This window comes from Rhinopithecus roxellana, chromosome 10 (genome assembly GCF_007565055.1).
Source record: "Rhinopithecus roxellana isolate Shanxi Qingling chromosome 10, ASM756505v1, whole genome shotgun sequence".
In the NCBI taxonomy this organism is placed as follows: Eukaryota; Metazoa; Chordata; class Mammalia; order Primates; family Cercopithecidae; genus Rhinopithecus; species Rhinopithecus roxellana.
In genome coordinates this window covers 123,125,814-123,148,121 of record NC_044558.1, presented here as the reverse complement: position 1 = coordinate 123,148,121, position 22,308 = coordinate 123,125,814, and the positions used below count along the sequence as shown (strand labels likewise).

General features: G+C 37.3%; 1 protein-coding gene across 1 annotated transcript; it reads left to right on the top strand.

Moving 5' to 3' along the window:
- The first annotated feature begins 253 nt into the window (after positions 1-253).
- CD69 (CD69 molecule) lies at positions 254-6,971 on the top strand. Its single transcript, XM_010376687.1, has 5 exons — positions 254-407; positions 3,066-3,188; positions 4,213-4,412; positions 4,779-4,882; positions 5,871-6,971. The coding sequence occupies exons 1-5, from the start codon at positions 344-346 to the stop codon at positions 5,977-5,979; spliced, it is 600 nt and encodes a 199-aa protein (XP_010374989.1). The 5' UTR covers positions 254-343; the 3' UTR covers positions 5,980-6,971.
- Positions 6,972-22,308: the final 15,337 nt, after the last annotated feature.

Genomic DNA, 22,308 nt, shown 5'->3' with positions numbered 1-22,308 from the left:
GTGTTTTCTAGAAATTTAGGGCAGGATGTCTCAGAGTCTGGGAAAATCCCACTTTCCTCCTGCTACACCTTACAGTTGTGAGAAAGCGCATTTCAGACAACAGGGAAAACCCATACTTCACCACAACAATGCACTATACATTGTCTGGTCCACTGGAGCATAAATTAAAGAGAAACAATGTAGTCAAGCAAGTAGGCAGTAAGAGGAAGGGGGCGGAGACTTCATCAGGGAGTATAAATTCTGAGATGCCTCAGAGCCTCAGAGACTGAACAAGAGCTCCAGCAAAGACTTTCACTGTAGATCGACTTGACCTCAGATTAACTAGGGAATCTTGAGAATAAAGATGAGCTCTGATAATTGTTACGTAACAGAGAACAGCTCTTTGCATCCGGAGAGTGGACAAGAAAGTAAGTCAGATCTGGTTGCATATTTACTGTCTAGTATCTCTGTGTATGACATATAATAGTAGTTATAGAAGATATACTGGTAATTTCTATATATGATATATAATCGTAGAGAAAACATACTGCTAATCTCTATATATGTGATATCTAATGGTTGTTAGGGAAGAAAGTGAGGCTTTGTCTTTTAGAGAAGACAGGTTCTTCTTCAGGGAAGAGGTAAATCCCTCTATCTATAAGAAGATAGAATATCTGAGATAAGAGAAAGCTGCAAAAATTAATTTCAGAAGATCTTTAAAGATCTTTCTCTTTGCTCTAGTTTATATCATCTCAGTGTTTAGATTTAACTAGAAAACTTTCTGCTCTAGCCCAGTTATTCTCCATCATTTTTTTTTTCATATCCCTGTGTACATTCTCCAGGAAGTGCTGTCTCTCTTTATGAAAAATTCTATTTTCCACATAAGCAGTTACATTGTTTGCCTTGCTTTGCATCTTTGTCTGCTCTCAGCGTGCCTTATCCTGTGTTCTCATGACAGCATCATGTTGTTGCTGGAAATGGGCAAGTTTGCCATCTTTGAGAGAATAGCTATATGAGCAGATGAAAATTTACAGTGTCCATGTGTAATTTACTAAAAAAAAAAAAAGTTGCAAAAGAATTCCTGAAAATGCAATCTTCTGCTTTGGTATTCTTTATTGGACTTTTTTCCTCCATTTCATCCTTCTAGTTAACCTTTCCAATCTCTGGCTTCAAAGACTATGTAACTTAGACTTTTTCTTCCTTTCTTTTGTTTCTCATCAAAATATAATCATCCTAGAAATTTTCCTCTCTTCTATTTGTCTATTCCATCCACCTATCTAGTTTATTTCCTGTTACTGGCATTTTGCCTATTTTCTATACCTTATTTCTGTAAAATTTATTTGAGTTTTTCCACTTATTCCTTTCTCCTTAGTTAATGAGGTACCCTAAAGCATTAGCACTTAGGAATTCGTCTTTACTTGTCAGCAAGAGCTATCTGGTAACAAAGGGATATGTGAGAGACAGCAGAACTAAAACGATCTTGTAGAAAGGGATTATTTTCTAAGCATATGTCTACTATCTTACTAGCTTACTTCCAAAAAACATCAGTTACTTCTCATAAATCCATCCTGTGTTTAAGAACATAAAATTTAGTGTGGATAACAAATGCAAAGCAAGCAAATTTTCAGGTAATCGGGTGAGCCGTTACTTACGGCACAGTTGCGCTGCCAAAAAGAAATAATAATAATCACTACTCAATAAACAGAGAGCATAGCTGAAATAAGGACCTAATGCAGAAATTCTTAACTTTTCCTGATATCATTTCAACTTTCTTTTGAATGTCTAATTTAGGCTGCCCTAGTAGGTGCTTTATTAGTAGGAAGAATCACTGAACGTCATCTTTGGGTGATTCAATAAGTAGCAAATTGGGTTTATTTTCAACTTCTCCATTAATGTGCAGGCCTGAAACCAAAGAAAAAGTGTGCTGTTGGGGGAAGTGTTTTGTCACCTAGGAGATAAGTCAAACTGTGGGTAACAATAGCCCTCATTAATGGGAGTAAAGTATCATCTGAGAGTCATCTCAAAGCTTACTCCCTAGTTGAGCCAACGGTCTGAGTGAGACCCTGGAGCCCATGGGTTATTGGGCTGTGTTAGTGCTCACTGAGGAGACAGAACTGTTGCAATACTGAGTTCAAGCAGCACAACTGACTCACATAATGTGAAGTGAAACCAGACAGAGCTCCGAACTTGGTACCTCGGGTAGCAAAGGCGGCTTCCGATGATGGTTCTATACAGGTGATAAAAGGGAAATTTACTTTGAGAAGCTGAGAAAATCGAGCTAGGTGGCAGCGAAGTAAAGACTACTCTTGCAAAATCTGAGTGCAGATCTGTGATGGGAAAAAGAACTTCCAGATAAAGCAAAAGTTGATGTTGACACCAGTACCCAGTAAATTGCTACGAAAAAAGGCAACAACTCTTGGTCCAGTTTACCTTTAGATAAATGTTTGAAGGATAAAAATACATGTGTTTCAAGATATGTCTTATGTAAACTTTTTTAACTTATGAAAATCATCCATATTGAAAAATTGAATGTTTTTTATTTTGAAACTGTTTTGCATTGTCAGTTACTCAAGCAGCCATTTTACATTTCGGTGTTTGAGAACGTAACAGAGACCTGTATACTCCTTGTGGGGCCACGTTTTAAGAATCTTAACAGCTCATCTTGCAAAATTAAAATCCAAAATCTAAATCACAAAATTCTCTTTTCTCTTTCCTCAGTTGTTTACTTAGACTATAGAACAGATATCCTCCTAGAGTTTTTTGTAACTATCAACTATCATTAACATCATATTCCTATTCTAAATCCTTCCACTGAAACACTACTTGTTGGGGAAAAAAAGGCTTTTACTTTGTTTCACCACTGTACAGAGGGTAAATGAAAAAACTTTCACTGAATATTTGGTCTATAATACTGTTACATTTCCTCTATTATTTTAACATCTTTTGAAAAATTTCTTTAAAGAGATGGGGAAATTTCATGTCAGGAGATAGGAAATATTAAATTTAAATGCCTCAAAAGAATATCACATATTCCTACAGTACTTCTATAGTCTGCGTGAACTCACCCTCAACTTTCTCCCTTCCAGATGATGCCACCAGCCCCCGTTTTTCAACACATCGTGAAGGATCCTTCCAAGTTCCTGTCCTGTGTGCTGTAATGAATGTGGTCTTCATCACCATTTTAATCATAGCTCTCATTGCCTTATCAGGTGGGTCTGCTCTTCATTAATTCTTTCAAAGCCTCCCAGCTGTAAGCATTCATGCCCAGCTGAAATCAATATTAGTTTAGTCTAGTTAATCAGAAATTGTAGCTAATTTAGAATCATCCCATGTACCATATATGGCCAATTTCCTAATCAATACTAGACGTAACTCCACAATCCTCAAATAATTAATGTAATACTTTGATAAGTATTAAAGTATCTATGATTTATATATTACTGTAGAATAAAATTGCATTTGAAAAGATGTTTACATCTAGAATGAAGGGAGCTGATTTGAATTCTGAATAAATAGCTATTTAGCTGGGAAAAAAATGTGAACTTCACATTCATTGATTATGGAAAAAATCGTATCTAAAGTCATAGATCAATCAGGAAGTGGCCAGTCTTTTGTGTTTTATCTCAAAGGACACAGAATGGTAGTTCTGAATAATTAAGATTATATTTGAAAGCTCCCAGAGAGTCAGTAGTGATTCGGTATTCAATACCTCCAGCTTACCGAGATATAGTTGTGTCTTTTACAAATGGGAATGTTTACTATTTTTTGAGATATTCTCAACCATATGTCTTTCTGTATTTTGAATTGGTTCCCTAATAGTTACCCTCTTCATCTTTCCAACCTATAAATACTGCATCTTCACATTCTTCCACCTCTGCATTCAGATTCAAAACCTTATTTGAAATGTATAATGTACTTTACCCTTTCTAGTCCAAAGAAATATCTAGTCCAAATTTTCAGAATTTTTCTATATTTCTGTCATTTTCTGACATTATGGCCAAAGGTACATCCCCTCATCCTCATACCTCCATCCAATGATGATTAGGCTCAATGGAAAATCAGATATGGTCCTGAGAACTTTCTTTCTTCATACCCTTTTCAGAATTCTCCTTTTTAGCTTTTATCCTTTACTTTATCACCACCTAGCACGACATAGCATCCTAAGGCTAGTTTTGCATGCTATGGATATTTCATTTCTTTTGTTACTAAAACAAAGCATTTTTCTGTTCACAGTGGGCCAATACAATTGTCCAGGCCAATACACATTCTCATTACCATTAGATAGCCATGTTTCTTCATGCCCTGATGACTGGGTTGGCTACCAGAGGAAATGCTACTTTATTTCTACTGTGAAGAGGAGCTGGACTTCAGCCCAAAATGCTTGTTCTCAACATGGTGCTACTCTTGCTGTCATTGATTCTGTTAAGGACATGGTAAGAATGAGAAAAATGATAAAATATTACTATTTTAATTAATATGACTAATCAGTGGTTTCCTTCTGTTTCTGAGTGGAAGAAAAAAACAATATTGTACCTATTTCAGATGTAGGAAAATATCATCCTAGAGAACCATATGATCAGCCTCAGGTCAAAATGAGATTTACTTACTTTAGTCTTTTAAATTTGACTTGATTGCTTAGCCTCAAAGACCAGAAATCCAAATATGCTGATCCTATATAGAATGAGTCAATGGTCAGATGAGCTGTCATGCCTCAAGTTGCAGCTTTTGAGAAACAGGATTTACTATCTACTTCCCCAGAAGGGTGTTTAATGTAACAACTCCCTTGTGCTTTCTTTAAGAACTTTCTAAAACGATACGCAGGTGGAGATGAACACTGGGTTGGACTGAAAAAGGAACCTGGTCACCCATGGAAGTGGTCAAATGGCAAAGACTTTAACAACTGGTAAGTCTCCAGAAGTCTCTTTACTCTCCCCAGGGTGGCATCTCAGGAAAATCATTTTCCTTTTCTCCTTTCAAGGCACTTTAGATACGAAGGCTGAGCTCTTCAAGAGCTCTGACAATCTCTTCTGAATGCATGTACTCAAATTCTTTAATGACAGGCTTTATTATTATTCTTTTTTCTTTATCCACACTTATAATACATAAAATAAATGCTTATAGTAATTTTTCTCAGCAAACTCTAATGTGAGTAACAGATCTGGTTAATTTGGAAATATTCTAATGATAATTAAGATGATGCAACAAAACCCCACTTTCAATGTCACATTTAGTCTTTACTAATAAGATAGTTGTTGGAAAATAAATCCCTCTTACTATTTCTCACTTTTCATCTCCACAGAATAAAGAATAGTTTCAATGCCTAATTATGAATTTCTGTAGACCTGAAAATTTGCCCCAGAATTAGATACTCTATTTTCATTACTTTTAGTTAAAATACATTTAATGTTTGAAGATCATTTTATAAGTTTGTTGTTGATCATAATACGAATAAAGTATCGAGATTAAAATTCAGGTCTCTACAAAAGGGATTCCTAATATTTGTCCTGTGGTTCCATATCCACAGATGGGCTTCAGGAACCATAAACCCCCTAAAGCTGTATGCACTAGTATGCATGGCTGTTGGATGCATATAATTTTGTGAAATTATTTATTGAAAAATCTATGAACTCAAAAATGACCAAGAATCACTTCTCTGGTGCCATGCCAGCCAAATGAATGGCATACTTTCCTCTTACCTCCATATTTTTTTTCCACATACTTTTTTTTCAATTCTTTTCCATTGTCTCTACAAATTCGTCTATGATTACTTGACTTATGTATCCTGCTAAGAATTTCAAAGAAGCAGAGGTCACCCTCTTGAGTTCATTCTCATGTAACTGAATGAAAACAATGAGCTGAAAATAATTCTAAGTTTCTTTATTGTTTGACAGGTTCAACTTCACAGGGTCTGAGAAGTGCGCTTTTCTGAAAAACACAGAAATCAGCAGCATGGAATGCGAGAAGAATGTATACTGGATATGTAACAAACCTTACAAATAATAAGGAAACATATTCACTTATTGACTATTATAGAATGGAACTCAAGGAAATCTGTGTCAATGGATGCTGCTCTGTGGTCTGAAGTTTTCCATACAGACTTTGTGAAAAAAAAATTTTGTAGTATCTTGGGAATTTTCTTCCACACAGAACTATGGAAAAAAGGAAGAAATTCCAGGAAAATCTTCATTGTGGGCTCTTGTTGCCATGAGCTGGAAGCATAACAGGTTGACTGATAACCATGCCCAAGAATAAGAAGAATGACTATGAAACCTTTGGATGCACTTTATATTATTTTGAATCCAGAAATAATGAAATAACTAGGCATGGACTTACTATTTATTGCTGAATGACTACCAACAGTGAGAGCGCTTCATGCCTTTGCACTATTGGAAGGAGTTAGATGTTGGTACTGGATACTGAATGTAAACAAAGGAATTATGGCTGATAACATAGGTATTTAGTCATCGAATCCCTTAAACTCAGGGAGCATTTATAAATGGACAAATGCTAATGAAACTAAGATTTGTAATATTTCTCTCTTTTTAGAGAAATTTGCCAATTTACTTTGTTATTTTTCCCCAAAAAGAATGGGATGATCATGTATTTATTTTTTTACTTCCTCAGCCATAGACTGGTACTTTTCGATGGTACATATTTCTTAACCTTTATAATCTTTTATACATTGTTTTACAGAGAAAAGACATAAGCAAAGAGTATGAGGAATATTTGTAAAACCTAGAAAAGTGTTGGAAAATGTGCAATATGTGACGTGGCAAATCTCTATCAGGAAATATTCTGTAATGTTCAAACCTAGAATAATACTAGTCTTACAATAGGTTTGTGACTTTCCTAATCAATTCTATTATGTGCAATACTTCAATACTTCATTTAAAATATTTTTATGTGCAATCAAATGTATTTGTTTGTATTTTGTGTTCAGTACAATTATAAGCTGTTTTCATGTATGTGAAATAAAAGTAGAATAAACACAATGGTTTTCAAGAAAGTTCATTCCTTCAAAATACATTAAAAAGCATATACTGTATGAGAAAGAAGAAAACAGAGTGTTATAACTTAGAAAGAAAATCCCATCTAGGGTAAAACCCTTAGTTTTACAACAGCTTATACATATCAAATTGTTTTCATATACTCATATGCTAAAGAGTATATGTATCCATATTCATTTTTCTGTGTATAGAAGATGCTCAGTAATAATTACTCCTCAGAGTCAATGCTCTGAAAGTATCCTGCTCAATTCTGAAGTGCCATATACATTTTAGTTATTTACATAAAACAATTCAGTACATAGAAATGAGGCATAATCTTCATAGGATATTTCAATCAGCAAAAAACTTGATGATGTAGCTTGGTTGTGTGTCCCTGCTCAAATCTCATGTTGTATGGTAATCCCCTTTGTTGCAGGCGGGGCCTGGTGGGAGGTGATGACATCATGGGAGCGAATTTCTCCTGAATGGTTTAGCATCATCCTCTTGGCGGTCTCCTTGCAACAGTGAGTGAGTTCTCAGGAGATCTGGTCTTTTAACAGTGTACAGCACTCTCTCTCTCTCTCTTTCTCTCCCTCTCTTTCCTGCTTTCTCCATGTGACATGCCTGCTCCCACTCGACTTCACCTTCCACTATAAGAGCTCCCCTAAGCTTCTGCAGAAGCTGAGCAGTGTCAGTGTTATGCTTGTAAAAACCGCAGAACAATAAGCCAATTAAGCCTTTTTTCTTTATAAATTACCCAGTCTCAGATATTTTTATAGCAATGCAAGAATAGCCTAATACATTTGGTTACCTTCAAAATTGTTTTATAAATGTAATTTGCAATATTCTTCTCTGCCTGTTGGAAATGTGTGATGTGTATGGTATCTCTAAACTATTGACAAATGGCAAACAGAAATGTGGATTTCAGACACTGCTTAGTGAAAAGTAACGACCTCTGCGCTCCTGAGTTCCCACAGCTGTGGGGAGAAAATGAAACAAGCAGCCTCCTAGCTCTAACAGTCTATCATTAAGAACAATCTACTCCCGAGTCATCTTAGAAAACAATGTCTTGTGATTAATCTTTTAGTCATAACATTTTTATGTGCATAAATCTAATCAAATTATGGAAACTGAGCAAGCTTAAAAATATTATTTCTATATTAGTATGATACAGTTTTTAACTCATTGAATACTGACTGTATCACCTAAAAATTCAATGAATTTTATCATTTTTAAAAACAATTTTATTGAATCCCTATAATTATGTGAAATGAGCAGCTGACGTGTTTCCCTTTCCAGAGGAAGACGTTGAAATTATGTTGAAAAAGCAATGGATAAAACACGGATAACAGAGTTAATATTTTCACATAATTTGAAGTCATTTTATTCTTAAGGACCACTGTTTTCTTTAAATAGATAAAAAAATAGAATTCTTAAAGGGAATAATTTTATTATTTAAAGTATGACTTTACTTGCTAGTGAGCAATTACAAATATAAAAAATGAGTTTGTCTCAAGAACCCCTCTTGCCCCAGGCTCTGTCCCCGTTACAAAAGTTGTAGTGCCGTCTAGTGGCTGTAGGAGATTACTGCACTTCTGTTTTAAGTATACAACAAAACATCTATGTAGCGCATGGAGCTGTTCAGAGCCAAGGCTCTGGGGGGCCAGACCGCCCGAGTTTCATCTCTGCCACGCGCGCACTGACTAGCTATTTTATCAGACCTCGTTGAAAATTCAGCTAAAATTAGTTAGATATTAAATTAATTAGTACATGAAAACAAACTTAAAACATCTGGCTCCCTGGTACACCGTAGGCATGTATTAAATACTCATGATGATTATTATAACTAGAAACACAATGTCTTCAAACTTCCAGTATTGGCATAAAGCAACGTTTCTACACCACATGTCTGTTTCTACGTAATATATCTTATTTGTGTTTGTTTTTGGAAAGCCTTTAAATATTTCATTTGGCAAGCACCTACTCCTATGGTGGACACCAGAGTTAAAATACCGAGCAAATTCCGCGTGGCAACTGACTTTGTGGAATTCACGGTCTATTTGGAAAACAAGCAAGAAGATGAATTAATACGGTGTGATGAAGGTTATAATAGGAAAAATGTAGGGTGCGATGGAAGCATATTAAAGATATACTCCCGTATTCAAACCTTTAGCTAATTATCAAAATTTTAACTCTGTAGGCTCTGTAGGCTACATTCATGTTGGGTAATTACATAAATATGTGTAAAATAAAACCATCGGTTATCCGCGTTTTGCGTTGCTTTTTCAACATAATTTCAATTTCTTCCTTTGGAAAGGGGAATACGTCAGCTGCACGTTTCACATAATTATAGGGATTGGATAAAACTATTTTTAAAAAGGCCAAAATGCCATTGAACTGTTAGGTGCTGTAGTCAGTATTCAACTACTTAAAAATTTTACGATACTAATATGGAAATGATATTTTTAAGCTTGCCGTCAATTTTCATAATTTGATTAGACTTTTGCACGTGAAAATGTATTATAACTGAAATTAAAATGTAAATGATTTTTCAGGGGAAAATACTGGAAAATATATGACCAGAAAGATTGCTGGTGATGGTGTAAACTGGCTTCCTTTACCCTTTGGAAAGCAGCTTGACAATACTTATTGGTGAGGAAGGGAAAGGGAGATTTTAAAGAAATAATCTTGGATGTGCAAGACATAACCACAAAAATGTTTATCAAAGGGATATGTCTGGTAGTGAAAAATCAGAAGCTACCTAATTGTACAAAACCAAAGATTTAGTTAGATAAATATAATTCTCCTACATGATGAAATGCTATCCCAACATTAAAAAATAATGAAGAACATTTATGTATATGAAAGAATACTCAAACTATTATTGTGCCAGTTTAAAACAATATATACAATAGGATTATTTCCTGTTCAGTATTAAATACACAAAACACGCTTTATATTTCTACATGCTGACAGAAAGTACAACTACTAAACACAGTGGTTTTCCCTGAGGAGTGGGAATATAGGAAGTATTTATTTTCTTTATGTTTTTCTATAATTTTGGATCTTTCTCTTTCTTTCTTCTTTTTTTTCCTTCCCCCCCGCCCCGAGGCTCACTGTGTTGCCCAGGCTGGATTGCTGTGGCTTGATCTCTGCTCACTGCAGCCTCTGCCTCCCGGGTTCAAGCGATTCTCCTGCCTCAGCGTCCCGGGTAGCTGGGATTACAGATGCGCGCCACCACGCCAGGCTAATTTTTGTATTTTTAGTAGAGACTGGATTTCGCCATGTTGGCCAAGCTGGTCTCGAACTCCTGACCTCAGGTTATCCGCCGGCCTTAGCATCTCAAACTGGTGGGATTACTGGCGTGAGCCACAGCGCCCGGCCACTTTTGAATTTTCCTATAATGAAATTATTTTATTCTTAAGAAAAGGTGTTTTGTTTAAATAGATACAAATATATAATTCTTAAAGGGAATAATTTTATTGTTTAAAGCATGACTCTACTGTCTGGTGACCAATTACAAATATAAAAAATGAGTTTATTTCAAGAACCCCTCTTGCCTGGCTTAAAGATCCCTGTTACAAAAGCTGCAGTGCCGTCTAGTGACTGTATGAGATTACTGCACTTCTGTTTTAAGTATCTCATTGCCAAAGGACATTAAAAAATAATTTATTGGTGGCTATAGTTAACAATAATATATTGCACATTTCAAAATTTCAAATGTTCGCACAACAAAAAATTATAAGTATTTGAGGTAATTGATATGGCAATTAGCTTGATTTAATCATTCCACACTGTGTACAAATAACATTACATTATGTCCCACAAATATATACAATTGTAATTTGTCAATTAACAATAAAATTTTAAAAAATTTTTACACTCAAGTGGCTTGTGTGTGTGTGGATGATGATTCTTGATTTCAGTAGTGGAAAGATACACTCTCTCAACACTACCTTTTATATTTTTTCTAGTTATAAAGGAAATGGCTTAATCTAGAAAAGTAAAACATAACCCTTGATAATACTGCACCCCATCCGTATTTCTCAATATTTTCATTGCCAAGTGTAAAATGTAATTAAAATAATGCATGTAAAAGTGCTTCGTATGTGCTAAAGAACTACGTTACCATAAGTTGACTTACTTCCAAATTTCTAGGTTCTGAGACCTGAAGCTCACCTTATTTTCTCCTTATTTTACATATACTTTTCAATAACTGGAAACCAACAAACAAAAATGTGCACATTGTAAACTTAAAATCACAGACTTCTAGTTTTCAAAAGATATCATGGACAGAATGACAAGTCGTCACAGACGTGTTAGAATGCAAGACATTCTAACACGTATAATTGATAAAGGAATCTGTCTCTCCCCACCCCCATCTATCTGTCTGTCTATCTACCTACCTACCTACCTACCTACCTACCTACGTATCTATCATGTATCTAGAAAACATATCAATAATACAATGACTGTTGATTTTAAGAAGCTAAGAGAGGCTCTCAGTCCTCAGCCAAGAAGAAAAAGAAATTTGAGCACTATAGTCGAATAAACTGGTTTTGCCAACAACCTGAATAAGCTTTGTATTACACTCTTTTTGCATTGTTATAAAGAATTCCCTGTCCAGGTGCAGTGGATCACGCCTGTTATCCCAGGACTTTGGGAGGCCGAGGTGGGTGAATCCCTTGAGCTCAGGAGTTCGAGACCAGCCTGGACAACATGATGAAACCCAGTCTCTACTAAAAATACAAAAATTAGCTGGGCATGGTGGCATGCGCCTATCGTCCCAGATACTTAGGAGTTTGAGGTGGAAGGACCACCTGAGCCTGGGAGGTAGAGGCTGCATTGGGCTGGGATTGCCACTGCACTAGAGCCAGGGCAACAGGCTGAGGATGCTATCAAAAAAGAAGAAAGAAAGAAAAAGAAGGAAGAGAAGGAAGGAAGGAAAGAGGGAGGATGGAAGGAAGGAAGGAAGGAAGGAAGGAAGGAAGGAAGGAAGGAAGGAAGGAAGGTGGAAGGAAGGAAGGAAGGAAGGAAGGAAGGAAGGAAGGAAGGAAGGAAGGAAGACCTGAGGATGGGGAATTCATAAAGGAAAGAGGTTGAATTGGCTCATGGTTCTGCAGGTCACACAATCACGACTCCAGCATTTGCTCGTGGTGAGGCCTCAGGAATCTTACAATCATGGCGGAAGGTAATGGAGAGCCACCATGTGAAGAGAGCTAGGGGGAAAGTGCCACATGCTCTTACCAGATCTCATTTATTACCAAGGGGATAGCACTAAGCCATCCATGAGGGATCTTCCCCATGATCCAAAGACATCCCACCAGGCTCCTTTCCAACACTGGCATTACATTTCAACATGAGATTTGGCGAGGACAAACATCCAAACTATTTCAAGCTTAAAAGCAGATTTTTCCCCCCAGAGCTTCCAGGAAAAAAAAAAACGGGTCCTCGAATTTGGCCTTATAGGACCCTAAACAGAAAACCAACTGAGTAGTATTGTGCCTGAACTTCTGAGCCATATAAACTGCAAGACAATCATGTGTTGTTTTAAGCTGCTAAATTTGTGGTAAGTTGTTATTCCAGCAATATAAAAAAACAGTATCTTTTAAAATTTTTAAATTTTCCATCTGTAAGATTTTCTGTTGGAAAAGCAGCTCGTATTTCTGGGTTTCAGTTTTCTCTTGGATTTGTATTGCTTTATTTTTCAATAGCATATAATTTCCTTGATGCCTTTATGATGGTTTGAGGCTGAGTGCAGTGGCTCGTGCCTGTAATCCCAGCACTTTGGGAGGCCAAGGTGGGAGGATTGCTTGAGCCCAGGAGTTTGAGGCTGCAGTGAGCTGTGACTGCACCACTGCACCACTGTATTACAGGCTCGTGCCTGTAATCCCAGCACTTTGGGAGGCCAAGGTGGGAGGATGGCTTGAGCCCAGGAGTTTGAGGCTGCAGTGAGCTGTGATTGCACCACTGTACCTGAGCCTGGGTAACAGAGTGAGATGCTGTCTAAAAAATTAAATTAAATTAAATTAACAATTTGAAATATTTTGTCCAGCCTTTCAAATTGTTCTCAGTGGAAAGAGGTTGGTATTACCTAGCAACGGATTATCCATACTTTCTGTAATAGCCAAATAAAATAACTTGAAGTCTCATTCTGCCTTTAAAAATATATTTTTCTGAATAATCCTGAGAATTCTCAGAGAGTACTTAAAAACTTGTTTGTTGCTTATTAATCCTCTCTCTTAACTGTTGCTCCGATCTGTTCCACTGGTCACATCTTGTTGGTTTATAGCTGGTTCTATATGATGTGGTCTTCAACTCACACTGCTTTGCTAAGTTTTAGCACTCTTGCTCCCTGTATTATCCAAAGCACCAAAATAATAAAAGTAATGAAAGTGTGTACCAGATGGTGGTAATTACAGTAAGGATGATTAAAATATGACAATAATTATAACCAACATCTCTATAGTGTTTCTATATGCCAGACACTAAATGTTTTATATATAATTCACGTAATCTCCAAAACAGCCCTGTGACTTAGATCTAATATCTCATTTAATATGTAACAAAACCAAGTCACAAATAATTGCTTTACCAGAAGGCTTTAAATTTCAGATCTAGGCTTCATACCCAGGCAATCTGGCAGTTTGGAAAAACATAACATATTTTGACACATAAAAATATAGGACATTGGATGGGAACGGTGGCTCATGCCTGTAATTCCAGCACTTCGGGAGGCCACGGCGAGTGGATCACCTGAGATCAGGAGTTTGAGACCAACCTGGCCAACATAATGAAACCTTCTCTCTACTAAAAATACAAAAATTAGCCGGGCGTGGTGGCGGGTGCTTGTAATCCCAGATGCTCAGGAGGCTGAGGCAAGAGAATCACTTCAACCTGGCAGGGGAAGGTTGCAGTGAGCCGAGATCCTGCCACTGTACTCCAGCTTGGGCCACAGAGAGAGACTCTGTCTCAAATTATATATGTACTTAAAGTTGAATGCCTGGTTTTGTTTCTGTTAAAGTTTATGGCAACTTCAATCACACTGGGCTCCCTACTGGCAGAAAACCTCCTTTTCTTCCAGCTTGCACTGTTGCTGAAGCTTGCCTGCTCACCTCCAGACTATTTAAATTCATCTACTCTTTCCATAATTTCTGAGGGTGTTTGTCAAAAACACCAAGGATAATTGTTTAACTTCCCAAGGCAGCAATATAATAAAAACTGAGACAAAGAACTGATGAAAACTTAAAAAAAAAAAAAAACCCAAAAACTGGAGATGAGCTGTCTATTGTAGGCTTCAAAATCTCCAACATATTTATTGGAATCTTGAAGGTCGTGCACAAGCACAGGGCAGTGTGAATGTACAGGGCTGCATACAGGTTCAGGAGTTACCTGAGAAGAACCTAAGCTCTCACCTCCCGCTGACCGTGAAGCTCAGCCTGTGCAGGAAGTGAAGGAACTGCAGCGAACTCCCTGCCTGCTGAGGATCCAGGATGTGCTCCTACGTGCACACAAAGTCTCTCGGCGAAGACTGGGAGAGTGAGAGTTTTCAAACTCATGAATCAATTTGAAAAAACAGGCGACAACAAATGTTTAAGTGAGAAAAAGACTACAGAAGTAATTTCACAGAAAAAGAACACCAAAATGGCAAAAAAAAAAAAAAAAAAAAGCTTATCAAAACACTCAAATTCGTCATCAGAGAAATGAGTAAACTTAAAGGAGTCACTACACACCAACTAGAATATCTAAAATTTTTAAAGAAATTTAAAAAATAACATCTGAGAATACCAGAGGTTGGTGAGAATTTAGATCAACTGACATGCTCATAAACTTCTGGCGGAAGTTCAAATTGATAACCATCTTAATTTGGTAGTCTCTACTAAAGCTGTGCATCAGCATACTCTGTGAACCAGGACTTCCGCTCACTCGTTAATAGAAACAAACATGTACGTGCACCCAAAGAAAGGAATAAATATTCGTAGCAGTTTTATTCATAATAGCCCTGAATAGGCCGGGCGCGGTGGCTCAAGCCTGTAATCCCAGCACTTTGGGAGGCCGAGACGGGCCTATCACGAGGTCAGGAGATCGAGACCTTCCTGGCTAACACGGTGAAACCCTGTCTCTACTAAAAAATACAAAAACAAAAAACTAGCCGGGCGAAGTGGTGGGCGCCTGTAGTCCCAGCTACTCCGGAGGCTGAGGCAGGAGAATAGCGTGAACCCGGGAGGCGGAGCTTGCAGTGAGCTGAGATCCGGCCACTGCACTCCAGCCTGGGTGACAGAGCGAGACTCCGTCTCAAAAAAAAAAAATAGCCCGGAATTGGAATCAGATATCCATCAACTATAAAATAGATAAATGTTGCAGCATCCATACAAGAAGCACTATACTCGTTATGTATGCAAAACACAAATATCAGAAACCTACTGTTAAGCAAAGAAGCCAAACATAAATGATCACAAGATTGTGTGATTCCATTTGTATGAAGTTTTTTTTTTTTTTTTTTTTTTTTTTTTTTGAGACGGAGTCTCGCTCTGTCGCCCAGGCTGGAGTGCAGTGGCCGGATCTCAGCTCACTACAAGCTCCGCCTCCCGGGTTCACGCCATTCTCCTGCCTCAGCCTCCCGAGTAGCTGGGACTACAGGCGCCCGCCATCTCGCCCGGCTAATTTTTTTTTGTATTTTTTTAGTAGAGACGGGGTTTCACCGTGTTAGCCAGGATGGTCTCGACGGGCGGTAACATCTTATTTCAAGTGGCGCTTCCTCTCTGATGCACCTGTGGGCTGCAGTAAAACCTCATGCGTGCTCTGTTGGGGCATTTTTGCTTTGTATATAAATTGTCAGTAAATTACTTACTTATTGACATACTAGAAAATCAGCTCCCTGAAGGGAGGACATCATTTTTAATCTCGACTTCCAGTTCCAGGGAAAGCAATACAGTTTAACTATTGAGTTTATAGGCTTTGGTGTCAAGTAATCTGGTTTCAAATTTCTGCTCAACTCTTATCTTTCTGTGTGACTTTGAGTGAATTACCTTGTTTTCCTCATCAGCAATTAGGGATAATAAAGGTACCTAGCTCCCACGGTTGTGATACCAGAAGACGTAAATGAACTAATACCTGAAACACACGATGTTCTTAGTCAATGTTAACTTTTAGCTAATCAAATCATCAAACTATATTTATAAGTTTAGTATGAATTACTTTCATATGAATATTTTCACATAAATTAATACAAATTCAAGATAAATCTTATAAATTTTGTACACAATTTCATAAAAATTAATCTATGAATACAAATCCAACCCGATGTTTCTCTGAATGGAAACTTTTTGGCATATATATATATATCAAGTGGGCTTGAAAACTAATTGATTAATATTCTAAATTAGGTTGCTGTCTAAGAAAATTAAATAAAGTGTTAAAAGTAATATATCTGATTTTTTTCCTCATAGATGTGAAGTTTTTTGTTTTAATTTTCAAACTAACAAAGGCTACCTAAAAATTCAATAGGGTACTTTCAGGTACATTTGTAATGTTCAACGGATGTATTTGTTTCTGCTTTCTCTCAAATCTGTGTAAAAATGATATTAATAAAAACATTCAATAGAATAAAAATGATTGGGAGCAACTAGGCATAGATGAGAAATATCTACAAGCTTTGGAATATGTTAAGTAACTTAGGTATAAGTCCCTGGATGCTAAAGCATCAGAGTCCCTGTGCACCACAGACTTTGTGGTGGCTCCCATCATGCCTGTGTTCTGGTCTTCAAGCCCTGGTGTGATCTCTTCTCCTTGAGCGTGGATAGGACTTGTAATTTGCCTCTAGGCAATAAAATACAAAAGGTAATGGTATATGCATGATTACATGAACGTAATGTTATGTACCTAATATTATAATAACTGTCTGCCAGAGGGGACTCTCTCCATGGCTGGCTTTGAGAAAGCAAGGTGCCATGTTGGGAAAGTCCTTACAGCAAGAAACTGAGGGCTGCCTCTGGCCGGCAGCCACCAAGAAACTCAGGCCCTCAGTTGATGGCCCACAAGGAAGGGAATGCTGCCAGCAACCATGTGAACCTAGAAGCAGATCCTTCCCCAGACGAGCCTCAGATGAGATGAGAGCCACAGCCAACACCTTCACTGCAGCCTTGTGAGTGTCGGAAGCACAGCACCTACCCAAGCCATGCCTAGACTCCTGGCATACAGAAATTATGAGATAACAAATGTGCATTGTTTTAAACCACAAAGCTTAAGGTAATTTGTTATTTAGCAATAGAAAACTAATATAGTATGAGCTCAATATGGGGAAAAACTGGAGAATTCGTAGAAAATATATACAAGGAACACCTTGAACAACCAAACGACAACCCTGTATGTCTACTGAAGATTGGAAGTGTATTGCTTGTCATTACTGAATCAAAAGGAGGCTGAATTCAGGGTGGGAGTTTCTAGGCAAGGCTAAGCGAGGAAAGTGCTTTATTAAAGACAGAGGAATTAATTGAAATTCCGAATAACAGAGAGATGCTTTGACCCATCTCCTAATTGACCTCAATATCCTTGACAATCAGACTTAAGGCACCCAAGAAGAAAATTGGAGAATTTCTCTTTGAAAAAACTGACCTGCTTAATAATAAAGACCTACAAATATTGAGATTAAGAAGAAATAAATAACTTCTGCCTGAACATCCAGTGATGTCCACTGATCCCAGACACAGAAATTCCCTTTGCTTATTTAATACCTCAGTCTTGCATACTGTTAGACACCTAAGGACTACTAGATATTTAGAAAAGTCTCTAATAAAAGTAGAGATCAGGCTGGGCCCAATGGCTCATGCCTGAATCCCAGCACTTTGGGAGGCTGAGGCAGGCAGATCACTTGAGGCCAGAAGTTCGAGACCAGCCTGGCCAACATGGTGAAACCCCGTCTCCACTAAACATACAAAGAAATTAGCTGGGTGTGGTGGCACATGCCTGTAATCCCAGCTACTTGGGAGGCTGAGGCAGGAGAATCACTTGAGTTGAACCTGGGAAGTGGAGGTTGCAGAGATCGTGCCACTGCACTCCACCCCGGGCAACAGAGCAGGACGCCATCTAAGAAAAAAAAAGAAAAAAAGTAGAGATCAAAACAAAAACAAGTACACATAAGACGAAGTTCAAATTAGGATTGATGGTAAAAATAAAAGAAAGTTTTAAAATATTCTTATAATTCATAATCTCAGGAGTGGGGAAAGAAAATACTATATCACTTAAACAAAAAGTAAACTATAAAAAAGATCATTTGACAGCAAGAAATCCTCGAAAATTAAAATTATAAGAAAATAAATTTAAAAAACAACTTCTATAAAATGGGTGGAGGAAAAACTTGAGAAATTTCCTAGATGATAAACACTAAAGAGGAAGAGATAAAAGAAAAAGTATAATGATAGCAGAATATCAGCCCAAGAGCACTAGGCTTTCACTAACAGGAATGCTAGAAAATGGACATTAGAATAAAGACATGAGGAAAAATAAGAAATAAGTATAAAAAAGAAGTTTCAGAAGCTAAGGGTGTGAGTTTCCTGTTTAAAGCTTCACATTGAATGCCCAATGGAAAGGATAAAAATAGGCTTAAAAGACACCTCACTGCAGAATTTAAGAATTCTAGGAATAAATACAAGATCCTGAAAGTCTCCAGATAGAAAAATTGGGCCTCAGACACAGGATCAGAAATCAAAATTGTGTTGTGTTTTTTAATAGTTATGTCATCTGGCAGAAAGTGCAACTAAAATTCAGAGGAAATCTGATAACAGATCTCAACTTTTGTGTTCAGTCCAACTATACTTCGGGTACATAAGAACAATACAACTCTTTCCAGCCAAATTACTGAAAAGTGTTCTGTCTCTTTTGCTCTCGCCCGTGCATCTTGTCTTTGTTAACAAAATTCTCTTAAGCAAATCCGTGTGCTTACAACTAAATGTCTCTGAGTCACCTTTGTCATCGTTTACTAGCTAGAGAATACTGGTACCTCCACTTTTGTGTAAACCTCAATTTTTTTAATCTGTATTTGAAGTTACTGATTTCCTTTAAGCTAATATTTTGCTCTTTATTTTAGAACATATTTCCTCTTTTTGTAACTGCAAAACTTCCTTTTTCTTAGCCTCCCCCAAAATGTCATTAATTATTTAGTACACTGTACTGTCTGTTCTGCATCTTTGACATTTTAATTCTCTTAACACTTAATCTCTTCTTGTGCTGTCGTCAGTGATCACCAGGGTCTTTGAGAGACATCAGACCTTGGTAGCAGAAATAAACTATCCCTGAAGAGGAGGTGAGATTAGCTCATAACCCAGCAAAAATTAAAAACAGGTTTCAAAATTATGAAACTTATCTCCGTGTAAGGTAAGTTAACTGCCTGATAGTCTTTAAATGAAGACTACCAACATAACATGCTTCACACAAAAACCACAACTTCAAGGCATCTATAAAATATCCAGCATCTAATCAGGAATTTTCCAAGACGCCAAGAAGCAGAAAATATGAACTATAACAAGTAACTGTGGAAATTAAAAAAAAAAACCATGAAGTGACAGAAATGAAGAAACAAGCATGCAAAGATGTTAAAACACTTTTGTAATTGCATTTAGGTATTGGCTACGTAAGCATATTCTTCTTTTCAAACTAAATATAAAAAACCTTCCTTTTCAAAAATTTAACAACACAAACCACTACTGAAAACATATACATAAATAAACATGAAGCCCCTCCATTAAGAGAAATATACTTCTATGCAATTATTATCTTTATTATTCACCTCCAGGATCTCAAAATTATGTATCTGATTTGGATAAATTATTGTATCAGACTTGGATATGACTTGTGGTCCATCAATACACATTTAAATTTTAATTTAAGCACTTCTAACACAGAGAGAAAATATAATAGGATAACCCTTGTTAAAAAAATATAACATGTATAGGCCGGGCACGGTGGCTCACACCTGTAATCCCAGCACTTTGGGAGGCCAAGGCAGGCAGATCACGAGGTCAGGAGGTCGAGACCATCCTGGCTAACACAGTGAAACCCCGTTTCTACTAAAAATACAAAAAATTAGCCCGGCGTGGTGGCGGGCGCCTGTAGTCCCAGCTACTGGGGAGGCTGAGGCAGGAGAATGGCGTGAACCCGGGAGGCGGAGCTTGCAGTGAGCCGAGACCACGCCCCTGCACTCCAGCCTGGGCGACAGAGCGAGACTCCGTCTAAAATAAAAGAACTGTGTAAATATAAACTTTAGTGATTTTAGATTCATTGACTAAGTCTTCATGCTGTACATAGCAAGGACTCGTTGCCCTAATACTGAAAAGCCAGTCCTTGATAACCCAACCTGGGGATGATATTGGTGAAAATGATGCAGTGGATCTGCTTTCACCTCTTCTATTCAACATTATGCTGGAGTTTCTTGCCAAGGCAATAAAACAAGAAAAAGAGAAAACAAACTCAAATAGGAAAGGAAGAAGTGAAACAATCCTTATTTGCAGATAACATGATCTTGCATATCATGTCGTCCTAAAACATTCACAACAGCAATAAAAATTAGAGGTAATAAACAAGTTCAGCAAGATTACAGGATACAGATCAATATAAAATATTAATAGTGCTTTTACAGACTAGCAATGAACAATCCAAAAATGAAATTTAGAAAAATCTTTGTTTACAATAACATCAAAAATAATAAAATAAAGAATAAGTTTTATAACAGAAGTGTAAGTCATTCTGTGTACAATGCAAACCATCTTTGAAATAGATTAAGAAATATCTAAATAAAGGAGAGATTCTGTATTTATGGATTGAAAAAATTAGTGTTACTCAGTTTGCAATATTCCCAAAATTGATCTGATGAATCCCAGCTGCCTTTTTTATGGCAGAAACTGACATACTTATCCTAATTTTTTAACACTCTACATGCTAGTAATTTTTTTACTTTTATACAACTAGATTATCAGTCATATTTATTTTTCTTTTTCTTTCTTTCTTTCTTTTTTTTTTTTTTTTTTTTGTGACGGAGTCTTGCACTGTCTCCAGGGCTGGAGTGCAATGGCTCGACCTAAGCTCACTGCAACCTCTGCCTCCTGAGTTCAAGCCATTCTTCTGCCTCAGCCTCCCGAGTAGCTGGGATTATAGGCCTGTACCACCACACCCGACTGATTTTTTATATTTTTAGCAGAGACGGGATTTCACTACGTTGGCCAGGCTGGTCTTGAGCTCCTGACTTCATGATCTGCCCCTCTCAGCCTCCCAAAGTGCTGGGATTACAGGCATGAGCCATGGCCCATCAGTCATATTTTTCATATGATTAAAAGTCTACTTTTTAGTGAAAAATGATTATTCTCATTCTGGAAAACTCTTATAGCCTAATTATAACATTCAGCATAGCATAACTGATTTGGTAATTCAACATATAATTACTGAGTGACTGTTATGTTTCACACAAAACTAAGGATGAAAATAAAAATAATAAAATGTGAGTCTTACCCTCAAAATCTAGACAGCATAACTGAACTACGACATGGATTTAGAACTCAGTTATCACTCTTAAAATGTACTAGCTATACCTTTGGGGGGCTGAGTTGGGCAGATCACAAGATCAGGAGATCGAGACCACGGCGAAACCCAGTCTCTACTAAAAATACAAAATATTAGCCGGGCGTGGTGGCGGGCACCTGTAGTCCCAGCTACTGGGGAGGCTGAGGCAGGAGAATGGCGTGAACCTGGGAAGTGGAGCTTGCAGTGAGCCAAGATCGCACTACTGCACTCCAGGCTGGGCGACAGAGCAAGACCCTGCCTCAAAAAAAAAAAGTACTGGCTATGCAACCACCTGCAGATAATAAAACTCTAAAAGTCAGTTTTTCATGTATAAAATGGAGATCAAAATGTAGTAGGTATTGTCTAGTCACATACAAACAGTTAAAACAGCCCAGAAAAGGGAGAGTGTCATGGCAGTCTTAAGAGACAGATGTCAGTGCTCAAGCCTCATCCAGGATCAGAAGTTGGTTTTTATACTGAGGAAACCCTAAATGCCACAAAGCCAGGATCTGTTCTCTAGTTATTTAATTAACCTAAGTTAAATTTCTTGGATGAGGGGTAGGGATGGGCTGATTGCAGTTTAGATTAATTCTGTACAATGTACTTGAGTGGGTATTGAGTAAACCAGTTTTTCCATATGCAGATTTCCAGTTAATCTACTGGTCATAAGCTACTGGATCCTGCCATTTTTCATATCTGACATTTCTGAGTTCTATGTCCTATGACGGTTTCACAGGTGGCGAGCCTCTCCTCCATTATTTCCCTCTGTATGGTTTTGGCTGCATTTTTCTCT

Coding starts and splice junctions, on each gene's coding strand:
- CD69 (XM_010376687.1), top strand. CDS start 344: ATGAGCTCTGATAATTGTTACGTAACAGAGAACAGCTCTTTGCATCCG. Junction 4,413..4,778: donor TTGATTCTGTTAAGGACATG/GTAAGAATGAGA, acceptor GCTTTCTTTAAG/AACTTTCTAAAACGATACGC. Junction 4,883..5,870: donor GGCAAAGACTTTAACAACTG/GTAAGTCTCCAG, acceptor ATTGTTTGACAG/GTTCAACTTCACAGGGTCTG.